The sequence below is a fragment of the Theropithecus gelada genome, chromosome 1 (genome assembly GCF_003255815.1).
Source record: "Theropithecus gelada isolate Dixy chromosome 1, Tgel_1.0, whole genome shotgun sequence".
In the NCBI taxonomy this organism is placed as follows: Eukaryota; Metazoa; Chordata; class Mammalia; order Primates; family Cercopithecidae; genus Theropithecus; species Theropithecus gelada.
Genome location: NC_037668.1, coordinates 162,838,812 through 162,852,754, shown reverse-complemented (window position 1 = coordinate 162,852,754; position 13,943 = coordinate 162,838,812). Strand labels below are relative to the sequence as shown.

The following is a 13,943-nucleotide window of genomic DNA, read 5'->3' as shown; positions in this document are numbered from 1 at the left end:
GTGCCCGTGTTCCTAGCTACTCAGGAGGCTGGGGTGGGAAGCTCACCTGAGCCTGGGAGGCTGAAGCTGCAGTGATCTGTGATTGTGCCATTGTACTCCAGGCTAGGCAACAGAGTAAGACCCTGTCTTAAAAAAAAAGTAAAAACTATTTTTAGCTTGAAAGTTTCTGAGCCTCAATAGGTACTGGCTGAATGAATTTGGCCTGTGGGCTGTAGTCTCCTGGCCTCATGAATTTCTTTTACTTTCTCTTAGTAATGTCATATAAGGTTTTGTGTTGTGGTCTTACACATCTACTGTTAGTTATATCTAGCCCCTAGTTTTCTAGTTCTCTCCTCAGTTGTGCCTAAGCTGCTGTTAAAACGTTCCAGTGAACTTGAAATTTACAGGCGGGCTCACTCTTGCCCTGGCTTGAGTATAGTGTCATCATCATAGCTCACTGAAGCTTCTAACTCCTGGGCTCAAGTGATCCTCCCACCTCACCCTCGAAAGCAGCTGGGACTACAGGCAGGTGCCGCCACACCCAGCTATTTTATTTATTTATTTGTAGAGGCAGACTCTCACTATGTTGCTCCTGCTGGTTCCACTGTATTCTTTCTTTTTTTGCGATGGAATCTCTCCCTGTCCCAGGCTGGAGTACAGTGGCGCAATCTCAGTTCGCTGCAACCTCTGCTTCCTGGGTTCAAGTGATTCTCCCGCCTCAGCCTTCTGAGTAGCTGGGATTACAGGCGTGCGCCACCATACCTGGCTAATTTTTGTATTTTTAGTAGAGACAGGGTTTCACCACATTGGCTAGGCTGGTCTTGAACTCCTGAACTCGTGATCCGCTGGCCTTGGCCTCCCAAAGTGCTGGGATTACAGGCGTGAACTACCACGACTGGCCAAGTTTCCACTGTATTCTTAATTTTGATTATTGGATTCTTACAAATTCTAGAATTCACTTTAGAAAAAAAACATGTCCACGTAGCTGCTGAAATTCCCAAACTGGTGTCTCTCCTTGAAGATGGTAAGCAGTTATTTTAGTCTGTTTGATAGCACCAATATCTCTAGCTACTATGGGCCTGCTATCTTGTCTCACATGCCTGCTTACATCTTGTTGTACTCAGGATATTGTATTAGCAAAATTGTTTGTAGAAATAATCTGAAGTTTAGGATAATAATATCCTCTAGAGAGGGTTTTTGTTTGCTTATCCAAAGAGTTTGGGCAAACTACCACTCTGGGATCACCTTAATCTAATTTCAAAGATTAAGATCCATAATCAGAAGCTTGGCTGCAGTCCTGAGAGCCTGTTTCCTACACTGCCTCACTCTTATTCCTGGGGTGCAAAAGACTGAGGGCTTCAACCAAAAGTGAGGGATGGCCGGGCGCGGTGGCTTACGCCTGTAACCCCAGCACTTTGGGAGGCCGAGGCGGGCAGATCACAAGGTCTGGAGATCGAGACCATGGTGAAACCCCGTCTCTACTAAAAATACAAAAAAAAATTAGCCGGGCGTGGTGGCGGGCACCTGTAGTCCCAGCTACTTGGGAGACTGAGGCAGGAGAATGACGTGAACCCAGGAGGTGGAGCTTGCAGTGAGCCGAGATCGCGCCACTGCACTCCAGCCTGGGGGACAGAGCGAGACTCCATCTCAAAACAAACAAACAAACAAACAAACAAAACACCAGAAGTGAGGGACACCACCAAGTCCATCCCCCTTTCACAGGCCCTGTCCCCTACTTCTGAAAGGCTGCTAAAATCACTGCTAAGCCTCTGATTCGCCTCCAAGTTTGGCAAATGCTCCCAGGAGAACGGTGGCCCATCACACCAAGCCCACCTCCCAGGGTTCCCATCTCCTCTACCGTCCTCGTTTAGCAATTCTTCAAAGTCATGTTGGCTCTCTTGGTGCCTTCAAACCAAGATTCTGAAGTATTTTGTCCAGCCTTTCTAGTTAACCAGTGAGCTGGTCAGTCCAAAGGACCTATCCACCATTACCAGAAGCAGAAGTCCTCATAGCTACTTAGTTACATGTGCAGCCTCATATACAATTTGTGAAATGTCGGTACACCATTGCCCATCTTTCAGTCTGTGTTTTTGTAAAACAACAGATGCTTATGTGGAAACAATCAGACCTTCGCAAAATCAACTGCTCTCCCCAGTAGAAAACAGAAGTTTCTATACTAGGAGTAGAAAGCACAGGTTGCTTCTATCTACCTACAGCAAATAGCAGCTGATTCACAAGTATGCACTGAGAGCCTACTATGTGTGAGGGAAATGAAGAAATGACATTGGCATTTTATAGGAGACTAGATAATCAGTTGGTTGACCTTAAGCTAAACCCCAAGGTTCAGGTTTCAGCTCTCCTCTGTTTTTTCAATTTATATATTCTTTCCAAGGACATGCAGAAATCTAATTTCCATTGCTTAAATGCCTTTATTTCTTTCAGATCAAACTGAAAAGGCAGAATAGCAACTTGGTAGTTTTGGCTACTAGGACAACATTTGGCAGTTTTCAAAAAAGGAAACAGAAATGACTGATACGTACATAAAAGTTTCATTAAAAATAAAATAAACGCAAATTAAAACAACGAAATACTATGGTTTCCTATTCAAGTCGCTATATATATATGTGTGTGTGTGTGTATATATATATGTATGTATTTGTGGTTGTTGTTTGAGACAGGGTCTCACTCTGTTGCCCAGGCTGGAGTGCCAGTGGTGTGATCTTGGCTTACTGCAGCCACCATCTCTGGGGCTCAAGTGATCTTCCCACCTTAGCATCCCAAGGAGCAGGGACTACAGGTATACACCACCATGCCCAGGTAATTTTGTTCATTTTTTAAATAGAGATGGGGTCTCACTATGTTGCCCAGGCTAGTCTCAAACTCACTTAAAAAAATGCTTAGCTTAGGTTCTGGCTTGTGATGTGAGGGGCCATGTGCCCCTAGAGGCATCTACTTGGGTTATGCTCCTGACTTGAGTGGATAACTTTGTTTTTCTTTAGATGCCATAACAATGGACATGTGACCGTTTGTCGGAAAAACACAGTTCTCTCAATTGCTTGCTTACTGAAGCTCATTCAGGCTGATTGGAGGAGGAAGCCACCTTTCCAGGGGAGTAGGTTGGTTGCAAAAGTGTGCCCAAGGCCAGCTTTCACTGCAGCGGGGGAGCCCTTAGAAAGTCTGGGGGTAAAGGAAGGAGGAAGCAACTAGAAAACAATGGAAGAGACTTCAGATGGTAAGGTTTCTATTATTTCAAGTTTAGGCCTCCTGAATGGTAGAGGTGGTGACAGGAGGATACCTGAAACCTTGGTTATATAATAAACTTCCTTCTATGACGGTGAGTCATTTCAGAATAGAAATGATGGAATAATTGGAAATCAAGTTGAAGGCTTAAACAAGTCTGCTGATATCAAACTGTTGGAGCAGCCCCGGAGCTATGGAAATAGAGGCATCTGGATGGAAGTTTGTATCCTGGGTTGGCACAGAGATTCCAGTTGAACCAAAACTCCATGGGGACCGTGCCTAGTAGGTTCAGTAAATGATACTATCCATTAAAGAAGTTCTTGCCTGTGAACAAAGGAAGAAAGTTACCTGTCCAGATAAAGCGAATTATAAACTTGTGTGTAATCTGGCAAAGGCCTAACCCTCATATCCTACACCCTCCACTCTCATTCCAAGAGAGCCTGGGTAAACAGCCAGGGCTGGGTTTTCCTCTGGCTGCCAGATGGGGTTAAAAATCTGCTTCTCACCTTCTAGGCTGTAGCAGTGGGGAGTTAATATAAAAAGAAACCGTAAGATTTCAAAGGAAGAGGGACCACACCCATCTTCACAATAAAATGTCATTCTCAATCTAGAGCAGAGGCGCTCAAACATGGTACTGGAGATGCATCCCAAGTAATGTTTCTGGTTAGTGGTTTAAATACTGAGTTTTGTAAATGCTTTACTTTTAGTTTGATTAAATTACTGTAGATCACAAGGGTATCTATACAACAAAGTCACTCTCAGGTATTTGTATGCCTTCTTGAATGAGAAAAAGGCAGACTTTCAACTATTAGTACATAAGCATCTTTTGTTACGTGTCGTCATAGCTAAACGGTTGAATACTGCTCTTCTAGAGCAAGAAAAAGAGGGAGCCCCTGGGCAAAACAGAGCCTAGGCAGAATGCGAGGGAAGAGATGAGATTTGTGGAGGTAAGCAGTGTCCCAAAACTGGGGGAAAAAGGAGCTCAGGAAATGTGATGCAAAGTGAACTAGGCAGGAGGCATGTACGTGAGGCTTTAGGAAGCAGGATTAACCCTCTGCATGTTCAAGTGGACATGCTGGTACTCAGTATTTATATTAGCACAGAGAAGAAGGCAGCAGAACAGTTAGACCACATTAAAGGCCAGTTCTTGTGGGGAGCAGGTTTATCTTTGGAGGTGGAGCTGGGTACCCTTCCCCTCAGTTACTCATGGGAAACTCGTTCCAAGGCCACATAGAAACTGTTCTTGTCATCTAGGCAATGCCAACCAATTGGTCCAATTTCACAGTCTGCGCAGACCAGAAACTTGATGTTGCCCACGTCCTTGGTGAAGCCCACATTCTCAAAAATGAACATGTCCTCAACCAGCCAGTGTTCCTGGAGGAGATCACCATCAGGATTGCTGCCGTCAGACAGAGCTGGCTTCTTTCTCATGGAGGGAAGGAAAAGCTGCAGTGGGAGAGAACATAAAGAATGCAGAAGTTGAACTGGCCCAGTTCCATCAACACCCCCATTCTAGGTACACTTCACATTGCTCCTTAGCAGGAATGACAAACTAAAAAAGAGAAGCCATCTCATTAAGCTGTAGACGATAATGCTGGGTGGCTCTTCTTTGCCTCTGGTCTCTGCCCTGATTCTTTTTTTTTTCTTTTTTGAGACAGATTATCCCACTGTCGCCCAGGCTGGAGTGCAGTGGCGTGATCTCAGCTCACTGCAACCTCCGCCTCCCAGGTTCACGCCATTCTTCTGCCTCAGCCTCCCGACTAGCTGGGACCACAGGCGCCCGCCACCAAGTCCGGCTAATTTTTTGTATTTTTTTTTAGTACACATGGGGTTTCACTGTTAGCCAGGATGGTCTCGATCTCCTGATCTCGTGACCTGCTTGCCTCGGCCTCCCAAAGTGCTGGGATTATAGGCGTGAACCTGATTCTTAAGAGAAATGAAAGAGGGGCACCAGCTGGGTGGTCTGGGAACTCGGTCTCACTGCTGTCCTCAACATGGGCCCCACATGGTCCTAGTTTCCCTGGCTCATTATGCTTCAGACACACTGGCTTTCTTGCCTTCCTCAAACAGCATTAGTCTGTTCTGCCCTCAGATCTTGGCATGGCTAGCTGCTCCTCGGCAGTCAGCTCAAATGTAGCCTTCTTAGGAGGTCTTATCTAACCAAACAACCTGAATTAGCTTTACTTACTGCTCACTATATATATTTTTTAAATAGCTTGAGGTAAAACTGACATATGAACTGCACATATTTTAAATGCACATCAGCCTGGGCAACATAATGAGACCTAGTCTGTACAAAAAGCAATTTGAAAAAATTAGCCAGGGCTGGGCGCAGTGGTACATGCCTGTAATCCCAGCACTTTGGGAGGCTGAAGCAGGAGGATCGGCTGAGCTCAGGAGTTCAAGACCAGCCTAGGCAACGTAGTGAGACCCCTATCTCTACAAAAAACACAAAAATTAGTTGGCTGTGGTGGTGCACACCTGTAGTCCCAGCTACTCACAGGGCTGAGGTAAGAGAATCGCTTGAGCCCAGGAAGTTGTTGAGGCTGCAGTGAGCTGAGATTGCACCACTGCTCTCCAGACTGGGCAACAGAGCGAGACTCTGTCTCAAAAAAAAAAAAAAAAAAAAAATTAACTGGGCATGGTGGCAAGTGTCTGTAGTCCCAGCTACTCAGGAGGCTGAGGTGGGAGGCTCACTTGAGCCGGGGAGATTGAGATTGCAGTGAGCCACGATCATGCCACTGTACTCCAACCTGGGTGACAGAGTGAGATCCTGTCTCAAAAAGTAATAAAGTAAAACGCACAGTTTATTTCACTTTAGCACATATATACCAGTGAAACCATTATCATAATCAAGATAATGAACACATTCATTTCCCCTGGAAGTCTCTTCATCATGCCACTCCTACTTGTTTACTTATTGCTTATTTTCTGAAATTACTGTATTAATTTATTGGCTTATTTACCACGTGTCTACCTCCACTAGAATATCAGCTCCTGGAAAGCAAGGAGCTTACCTTGTTCATTACTCGATCTCTAGTGCTTAGAATAGCAACTGGTATACAGCAGGATCTCAATGATTTGTTAAGCGAACGAGCATAGAATATCTAGCTTTGATCTATTCCATCACTGTTAGGGATATACTAGATTTATCTTATAAAAAGGAAAATCTAGTTCTACAATTTGGAATTATCAGCTCTAGGATGCTTGTACCCTCCAACCTATATGACTTCTCAATCATTAGGAGAAGGCCTCTGGCACACACAAAATTGCTTTAATTTCTTCCATATGGATAGTGTATATACTCTTAGCTGTCCCAGACTACTGCAAAATATCATGCCAGCCAAGTTTGCTACTCCTCTGCTCCTCATACGGCTGCTGTCATATCACTTATTTCCCATTTCCCACCCCATGATATACTTTTTTGGTTTTTTGTAATTAAAGACAGGGTTTCTCCACATTGCCCAGGCTGGGTTTGAACTCCTGGGCTCAAGCAATCCTCCAGCCTCAGTCTCCCAAGTAACTGGAGTTACAGTGCAAGCCACTGTGTAACACTGCTACTCCACTCATTCTTTATGCCTCATGTTCAAGGTGTCCTTAACACTTTGTTCTACCTTAAACAAAAACAGGAACAAGTAGAGGCAAAGAGAGTTAGGAATCAAAATTAAGGAACCGGGAAACCTGAATTCCGGTCTCATCTGTAACTTTCTGTGGGCCTCAATTTTCCTATATATATTTCTGTCTTATCCCCTCTACTGTAGGAATGAAATCTCACACATCTTCACATAGACGGAGTAAACGTCAGTGGACTAGTTAAGACATCTAACCAATCAACCAAGAATTTGATGTGTCCAACAAAACAAAAGGAAAACTGACTAAAGCATGAGTGTTCAGGAGGTGCCCAACAAAAGACCACCACCTTCCCTCTCTCAGTTCCCACTTGTGGCACAAAGCGTCACCTGTCCAGTTGTCTCTCCTTTGATCTGTAATTTAAAGGTACTACCATAATTAACAATCCATTCAAGACATCATATTGGGTCCTGTTTGCTCTATTCCTCAACATTCCCATTTCAACTTAGACCCTCTCAGTCAGGCCCACAAGAGTATATCCATATATATGCATATGTATGTGCATCTCTGCCTGGATCTCAACCTAATTACTGCAATGCCAAGGACAACTGCTAGGGCCAGGCGATAGCTATAACACCTGGCATATAATGAGGCTTTCTGGATAGGCTACTGGGAGTGGCAACAAAAAAATTAGTGATTTGAGGCAAACTCAACTTGGTGTGAAGTTGCCAGTGAGATCCCTAACCAGATGGGTTACCTTTGTTCTGTCAGGGCCCCAGCGAATCCTGGACAGCCTCTTTAGAAACAGACTGAACACCACAACTCAGTGAGACTGCTGATATACTACTAACAGCACCCTTTTAAAAACAAAATACTACCTTTCTCATTGTAAAAATACATTTTCATTATAGAAAACTTGGCAAGCATGCTATAAGATAGATGAGAATAAAAACTGTTACAATACAGAGTACACTTCTGTTAACTTTTTCGTAATTTTTTCCCTTCTGGGAGTTACTTGTGGTGGTTTCAAAACACATCCGAAAATTCTCTGATAATCCTTCCACCTAGAGTGGAGTCCATACCCCTCTCCTTTGGTCTGGGCAGGCCATGGTGATTGCTTGATGAATGTATGTGGTGGTAGTGACAGGCTGGTTAGAAAATGGCATGCAACTTTTGCCATTTCTCATGGGACACTTGTGCTGGGAGCCTTCAGTCACTGTGTCGTAAGTCCGGCTATCCTGAGGGTGCCATGTAGAGATCAGGCTGGGGGGGGGGGTCCATGTAGGGACAGAGGTGGCCCCAAATCCTGTTCCAGTGCTCAGGTGTGTGAGCCCTCCCAGCCCACAGGCAGACGCGTGACGGAATGACCTTTCTGACTGCCATCACATCAGAGACCCCCAGTGAGAACTGCCTGGCTAAACCCAGTCGAACCCTAAATTCCTGAGCAAAATATATCACTGTTTGGGTTGGGCACAGTGGCTCACACCTGTAATCCCAGCACTTTGGGAGGCCAAGGTGGCCGGATCATCTGAGGTCAGGAGTTCAAGACCAGCCTGGCCAACATGGTGAAAGCCCCATCTCTATTAAAAAATGCAAAACATTAGCTGGGCATGGTGGGGGCACCTGTAATCCCAGCTACTTGGGAGGCTGAGGCTGGAGAATTGCTTGAACCCGGGAGGCAGAGATTAGGTGAGCAGAGATCGTGCCACTGCACTCCAGCCTTTTTTTTGTTTTTTTGTTTTGTTTGAGACGAAGTAAGACAGCATCCCTGGCTTCTACCCACTAGATGCCAGTAGCACACCTCCCTCATTCTGACAACCAAAAATGTCTCCAGATATTGCTAAATGTCCTCTGGAGAGTGTGGGAGGAATCAAGAAACATACTGCTTTAGACTAAAGTACTCTGGAACATAAGATACAGTAAGTGCTAGGCCCTGGATCACCTCAAAGGTAGGACTGGCAGTCTAGTTCTCCAATTGTTCCCATCTGCAGGCTACTAGGCTATTCCACTGGGTGGAGTGAGAGAGAAAGCTGTAGGCCACCTCTAACCAGACTCCGTACATACCTTTCTCCAGGCTTAAGGGCTGAGAGTGCTCCTTTAACACCTGCGGAGATGATTAACAGCCCTGCTGTAATTGCCCTAATGGTGGTTTATCTGCAATATGTCACAGTGATGACAAAAAAAAAGAGCTACCCCAAACCTTTACGGGGTTTACCCCAAAGCTTTAGTTAAGGAGCTCGGCATCTCAGAAGCTGCCTGTTCTAAGGATGGAACTGTTTTTCCCCACCTTAAAATGTGTGACACAGAGCAGGGAAAGGACTAATAAATAACTGGTTAGAATCTTCCATGAAATTTTCTACTTTCTATTTACATCACGTCCTAGAAGTTATATTTTTGCTGAAATTAGTATTTGAGAAAAGAAAGGAGAAAACAATTAGGACTGAGAGTAAGGAGAACATTGGGTTGGATTACAGCTGAGTTGTTCGAGTCCAGAAAAAGGGATAGGATTCTTCCAACAATTCTTTCTCAAGAAATAGGAAATTTCCAGAAATACTAAAGCCATTGTTAAAAAACACAACAACAAAAAAACACCTTTTTGCGTTTTTAAAAGAGGGAAAACATTTTAAAACACACAAAATGCATTAAAGAAAATTCTTAGGCCTCTTTCTAGAATAGGGGCCACTGTGTTAGTTGAGAAACAAAAATAAATGTAACATATATAATTTAATTTGCTCACACAGTTTTTGGCAGATCAGTTTAAAATAGTATCAAACAAGAATTAAGAATTTTGGCTGGTTGGAAGCTGCAGTGAGCCATGCTTGTGACAGAGCACAACAGGGAATGGGGAGGGAAGAGGAGGGGAGGAGGGAAGAGGAGGGGAGAAGGGAAGGGGAGAAGGGAAGGGGGGAACGGAGGGGAGGGCAAGGGAGAGGATGGGAGGGGAGGGGGAGGGGAAGGGAGGGCAGGGCAGAAGGTAGGTCCTGTGGGGCGCAGCAGCTCACCTGGCCTACATGCTGAAACCCCATCTCTACTAAAAACACAAAAATTAGCTGGGCATGGTGGCATGCACCTGTAATCCCAGCTACTTGGGAAGCTGAGGTAGGACAATCACTTGAACCCGGGAGGCAGAGGTTGCAGTGAGCTGAGATCGTGCCACTCCACTCCAGCCTAGACAAGAGTGAGACTCCTCTCAAAAACAACACAAAACAAAACAAAAGAAAGATCCTGGCCAGGCCCGGTGGCTCATACTTGTAATCCCACCACTTTGGGAGGCCAAGGTGGATGAATCACTTGAGCCCAGGAGTTGGAGACCAATACAGTGAGTGCGTCCATGTTTTTTCTGGTTTTTTTTTTTTTTTTTTGGTGGTTGTTGTTGTTTTGTTTTTTGAGATGGACTCTTGCTCTGTCACCCAAGCTGGAGTGCAGTGGTGCAATCTTGGCCTACTGCAACCTCTGCCTCCTGGGTTCAAGCGATTCTTGTGCCTCAGCCTCCCGAGTAGCTGGGATTACAGGTGCCCACCAACACGCCCAGATAATTTTTGTATTTTTAGTAGAGCTGGGATTTCACCATGTCCGCCAAGCCAGTGTTGAACTCCTGACCTCAAGTGATCCGCCCAACTCAGCTTCCCAAAGAGCTGGGATTACAGGCGTGGGCTATGTTCTTTGTTTTTTGTTTTTTTTTTTTAAGAAAAAAAAATGAAGAATTTTAAAACAAACTATAAACTCCATTTCGAAGTCTCTTAATTTATGTCAGTTTATAAAGTTAGACAAAACCTTGCCATGGAAAAGATGGGAATTAACCTATACATACTACATACTAGGCACAGTGCTAAGTGCTTTTATATAAATTCTTTCATCTATCATCATCTTCATTTTACAACAAGCTTGTCCAACCCGCGGCCGGTATACGGCTCAGAACGGCTTTGAATGCGGCCAACACAAATTTGGAAACTTTGTTAAAACATCATGAGATTTTTTTTTTGCAATTTTTTTTTTTTAGTTCATCAGCTATCGTTAGTATATTTTGTGTGGCCCAAGACAAACTTTCCAATACGGCTCAGGGAAGCCAAAAGACTGCACACCCCTCTTTTACACAATAAGCAACCTGCATCTCATGGAGGTTAACTTTTTTTTTTTTTTTTTTGAGATGGAGTCTCTCTCTGTCGCCCAGGCTGGAGTGCAGTGACTCAATCTCGGCTCCCAGGTTCAAGCGATTCTCCTGCCTCAGCCTCCCGAGTAGCTGGGATTCCAGGCGTGTGCCACCACGCCCAGCTAATTTTTGTATTTTTTTTAGTAGAGATGGGATTTTGCCATGTTGGCCAGGCTGGTCTCGCACTCCTGACCTCAGGTGTTCCGCCCGCCTAAGCCTCCCAAAGTGCTGGGATTACAGGCATGCCGCGCCCAGCCTAACTCTTTGAATGTTAATGAATGGTAAAGTCAGGACTCAATTCCATGTATGTTTTAATTCCAAGATCCATGTTCTTTCCATTGACTCCATAACGCCACTAACTTCGTAAAATTAATTGAGAACTCTACTCCCAAACCTTGGAAGCCTTAAAAGAACCCCGGGACCTCCACCAATCTCTAGATCAAAAGTCATCAAAATACCTACAAAACAACAGACATAGATTCCTTTTTTTCCTCCTTTGATGGAAGGCTGTTTTGGAGGAATGGGTGCTTCTTGCTCTTCTACTAGACATTACACTTCACGATCTGTTCAACCACATGGAATAATAAAATGGTCTGCATATTTTTAGAAATAATTTTGAATGATAGGATGTTCCTATGGTTGAAATAACATATTTGCACTTCAACACAGAGTTTACCGAAATAAAATTTTTTTTCAACGTTCTCACTTGCGATGATGGTGGTAGGAAGGGTATTAAAATCCCTAAACTGACAGGAAATAGTTTTTCTTCGAAATTTACTTCCAGGACGTCAGGGATCTAAGCACTTCAAATATGATTCATCTGGAAAACCAGAGGCTTCCAGTGCCTCGGTAAAGTGGATTGGTTACCAGGGTTATTTTGCCGCGTCCCCTACACCAGTTGTTTCTGGGGCTCCTCTGTGGAGCAGACAGGTGCCTGTCATAAATAAGACGGTGAATTCAGGACTGGCGGGTGGGGTATGAAGTGGGACAGGAACCCGGCCACACTCGCGGTGAGCCGCGGCCGACAGGTACCTGCCGGGTCTCCTGCAAGCCGGCGGGAGCTCCGGAAGCCGGAATGGGGCGCCTCCCTTCCACGCGCCCGCGAAGCAGCGGCCCTGGACGGCGGCGGGGCGCACGCCCCGCGCTCGAAGCCGCTCCAGGGGCGAAGGGCCGGGTGGCTCAGGGAAGGGTTCCCGCGGCAAAAGACGCCGGGGCGGGTCCACGTTCCCTCCCTCGCCTCTGGCGGCCCCAGGGGCGGAGCCTCGCCGAGCGGAGGCCCGAGGGGCGGGGCTTAAGGCCGCGCGAGGAGGGCGCGGTCTCCGGAAATTGAGGAGCCGGGGTTCAGATACTGCCCGCGGCAGCTCGTCCGGGAGACTGCGGGTGTAAACGGCCTCTAACCTGCCTCCCTACCTGTCGGCGAGAGAAGAGAGCGGTCCCTGGCTGCAGCACCCGGGAGCCGCAACGCTGGCACAGCACCGCCTTCCGGTTTCGGCCCTCGGCTGACACTAACTCGCTCAGCTGCTCCGCTGGTTCCATTGCCGCTGCCGCCACAAGCTCCTCAGCCACGGCTGCGCAGGCGCTGTTTCTGCTGGCTCGTTCTTCACTGCGCTGGCGCGGCTTGGCGTGAAGCGGACGGTCACCACGTCTCTGCGCAGGCGCCCGCTTCCCCGCTCTGGATTCTACTGCGCAAGCGCCTTCATTCATTGCCTAACCTGAGTGGCTAGGTGTCGGCAGGCTTTGTGACAGGGACACTTCTTGGGACCAGTGACATATCTCCATACCCACCTGGCCACTGGGCTTCACTTAATATTAAAACCTGTTGACCTGTTTAGTTTTCTGAGATCTGAATTTAGTCTCCTGAATGAATGGGGACATTATTGGAGGCAATGTGAAGGTAATCTGGGTCGGACTTCCCATCAAGTTTTAGCCACATTAGCTTCTTAAACTACTTTGAGGGGCATGTATCTTTTCGGTATTGGAAAAAGATGCGTGGAAGCTTTAATTGCTGGTCTCTTCTACTCATTGTGACCATTTACTATGCGGCAAAATGTCAAAGCGCCTTTAGAAACTTACCACATCATCACAGTTTCCTTACGGAATCGGCACGCTTGTGCACGAAATGAGAAAGGTAAAGATCAGAAAGGTTGCAGCATAACTCTAAAGCCGCTGCTCTTCATTAACTAGGATTGTCAGGAAGGCAAGATTATTTCAGACAGAATAGTATTATATATGAACAAAGGTGAGAACAAATTTAGGAATGGTTAGTAGACCACTGTGGCTGATCCACATTACACCTGGGGAGAAGCGGTAGTAGAGGTAGGTAAGATCAGGAAGGTAGAGTGGACTCAGAGCTCCATGGATGTAATGTCATGCTAAGGAATTTAACATTAATAACATGAACAATGGGAATCTGTGGAATTTTAGGCCAGAAATAACTGTTCGATATTTACTGTCTGATGTTAAGTACTGTAATGATCCTATCTGTGCTTCAGAGAGACAACCTATGACTAAATGGAAAGAATAGATTGAAGAGAGGAAAAAGAGTAGAGGTAAGGGTATCAGTGGCTATTACCTTGAGTCTAGCTGAGAAAGGCCCTGAAGCTAGCAGAGGGAACAAAGATATGGGAATGGACTTGGAACAATTAAAATTGTACAGAACTTAGAAACTAGCTGGATGTCTGTGTTGTGATGGGGGTGACACAAAGCAACTGCTGGTTTTCCTGGGTTAGATGACTAAGTAGCTGGTTGCCAATTATGGGAGCTTGAAAAAATAAGATGAACCACCAAATTAGGGGTATCTCTGTGTATATATGTGAGCACGTGAAAGTGTACGATTGTGAAGAGACTGAAAAAGGAGCTCTAAGTTTTACATGTTGATCTTTCTGTAGAACATTCCATCGTAGCTTCAGTGTATGAACTACTTGTGAAGTTGGTCTGAAACTCATTAGCACTGAAGACAGCATGGGAGCCATCAGTCCTTCACCCTCCCCTGGATTTATTCCTG

The 13,943-nt window shown here is 45.6% G+C and overlaps 1 protein-coding gene across 1 annotated transcript; it reads right to left on the bottom strand.

Annotated features, from left to right (window-relative positions):
• Nucleotides 1–3,773: 3,773 nt before the first annotated feature.
• On the bottom strand, nt 3,774–12,935 carry RABIF (RAB interacting factor). Its single transcript, XM_025368688.1, has 2 exons — nt 12,350–12,935; nt 3,774–4,665 (listed from the first exon to the last, which is right to left on the bottom strand). Exons 1-2 carry the CDS (start codon nt 12,641–12,643, stop codon nt 4,420–4,422), a joined length of 540 nt encoding a protein of 179 aa, XP_025224473.1. The 5' UTR covers nt 12,644–12,935; the 3' UTR covers nt 3,774–4,419.
• Nucleotides 12,936–13,943: the final 1,008 nt, after the last annotated feature.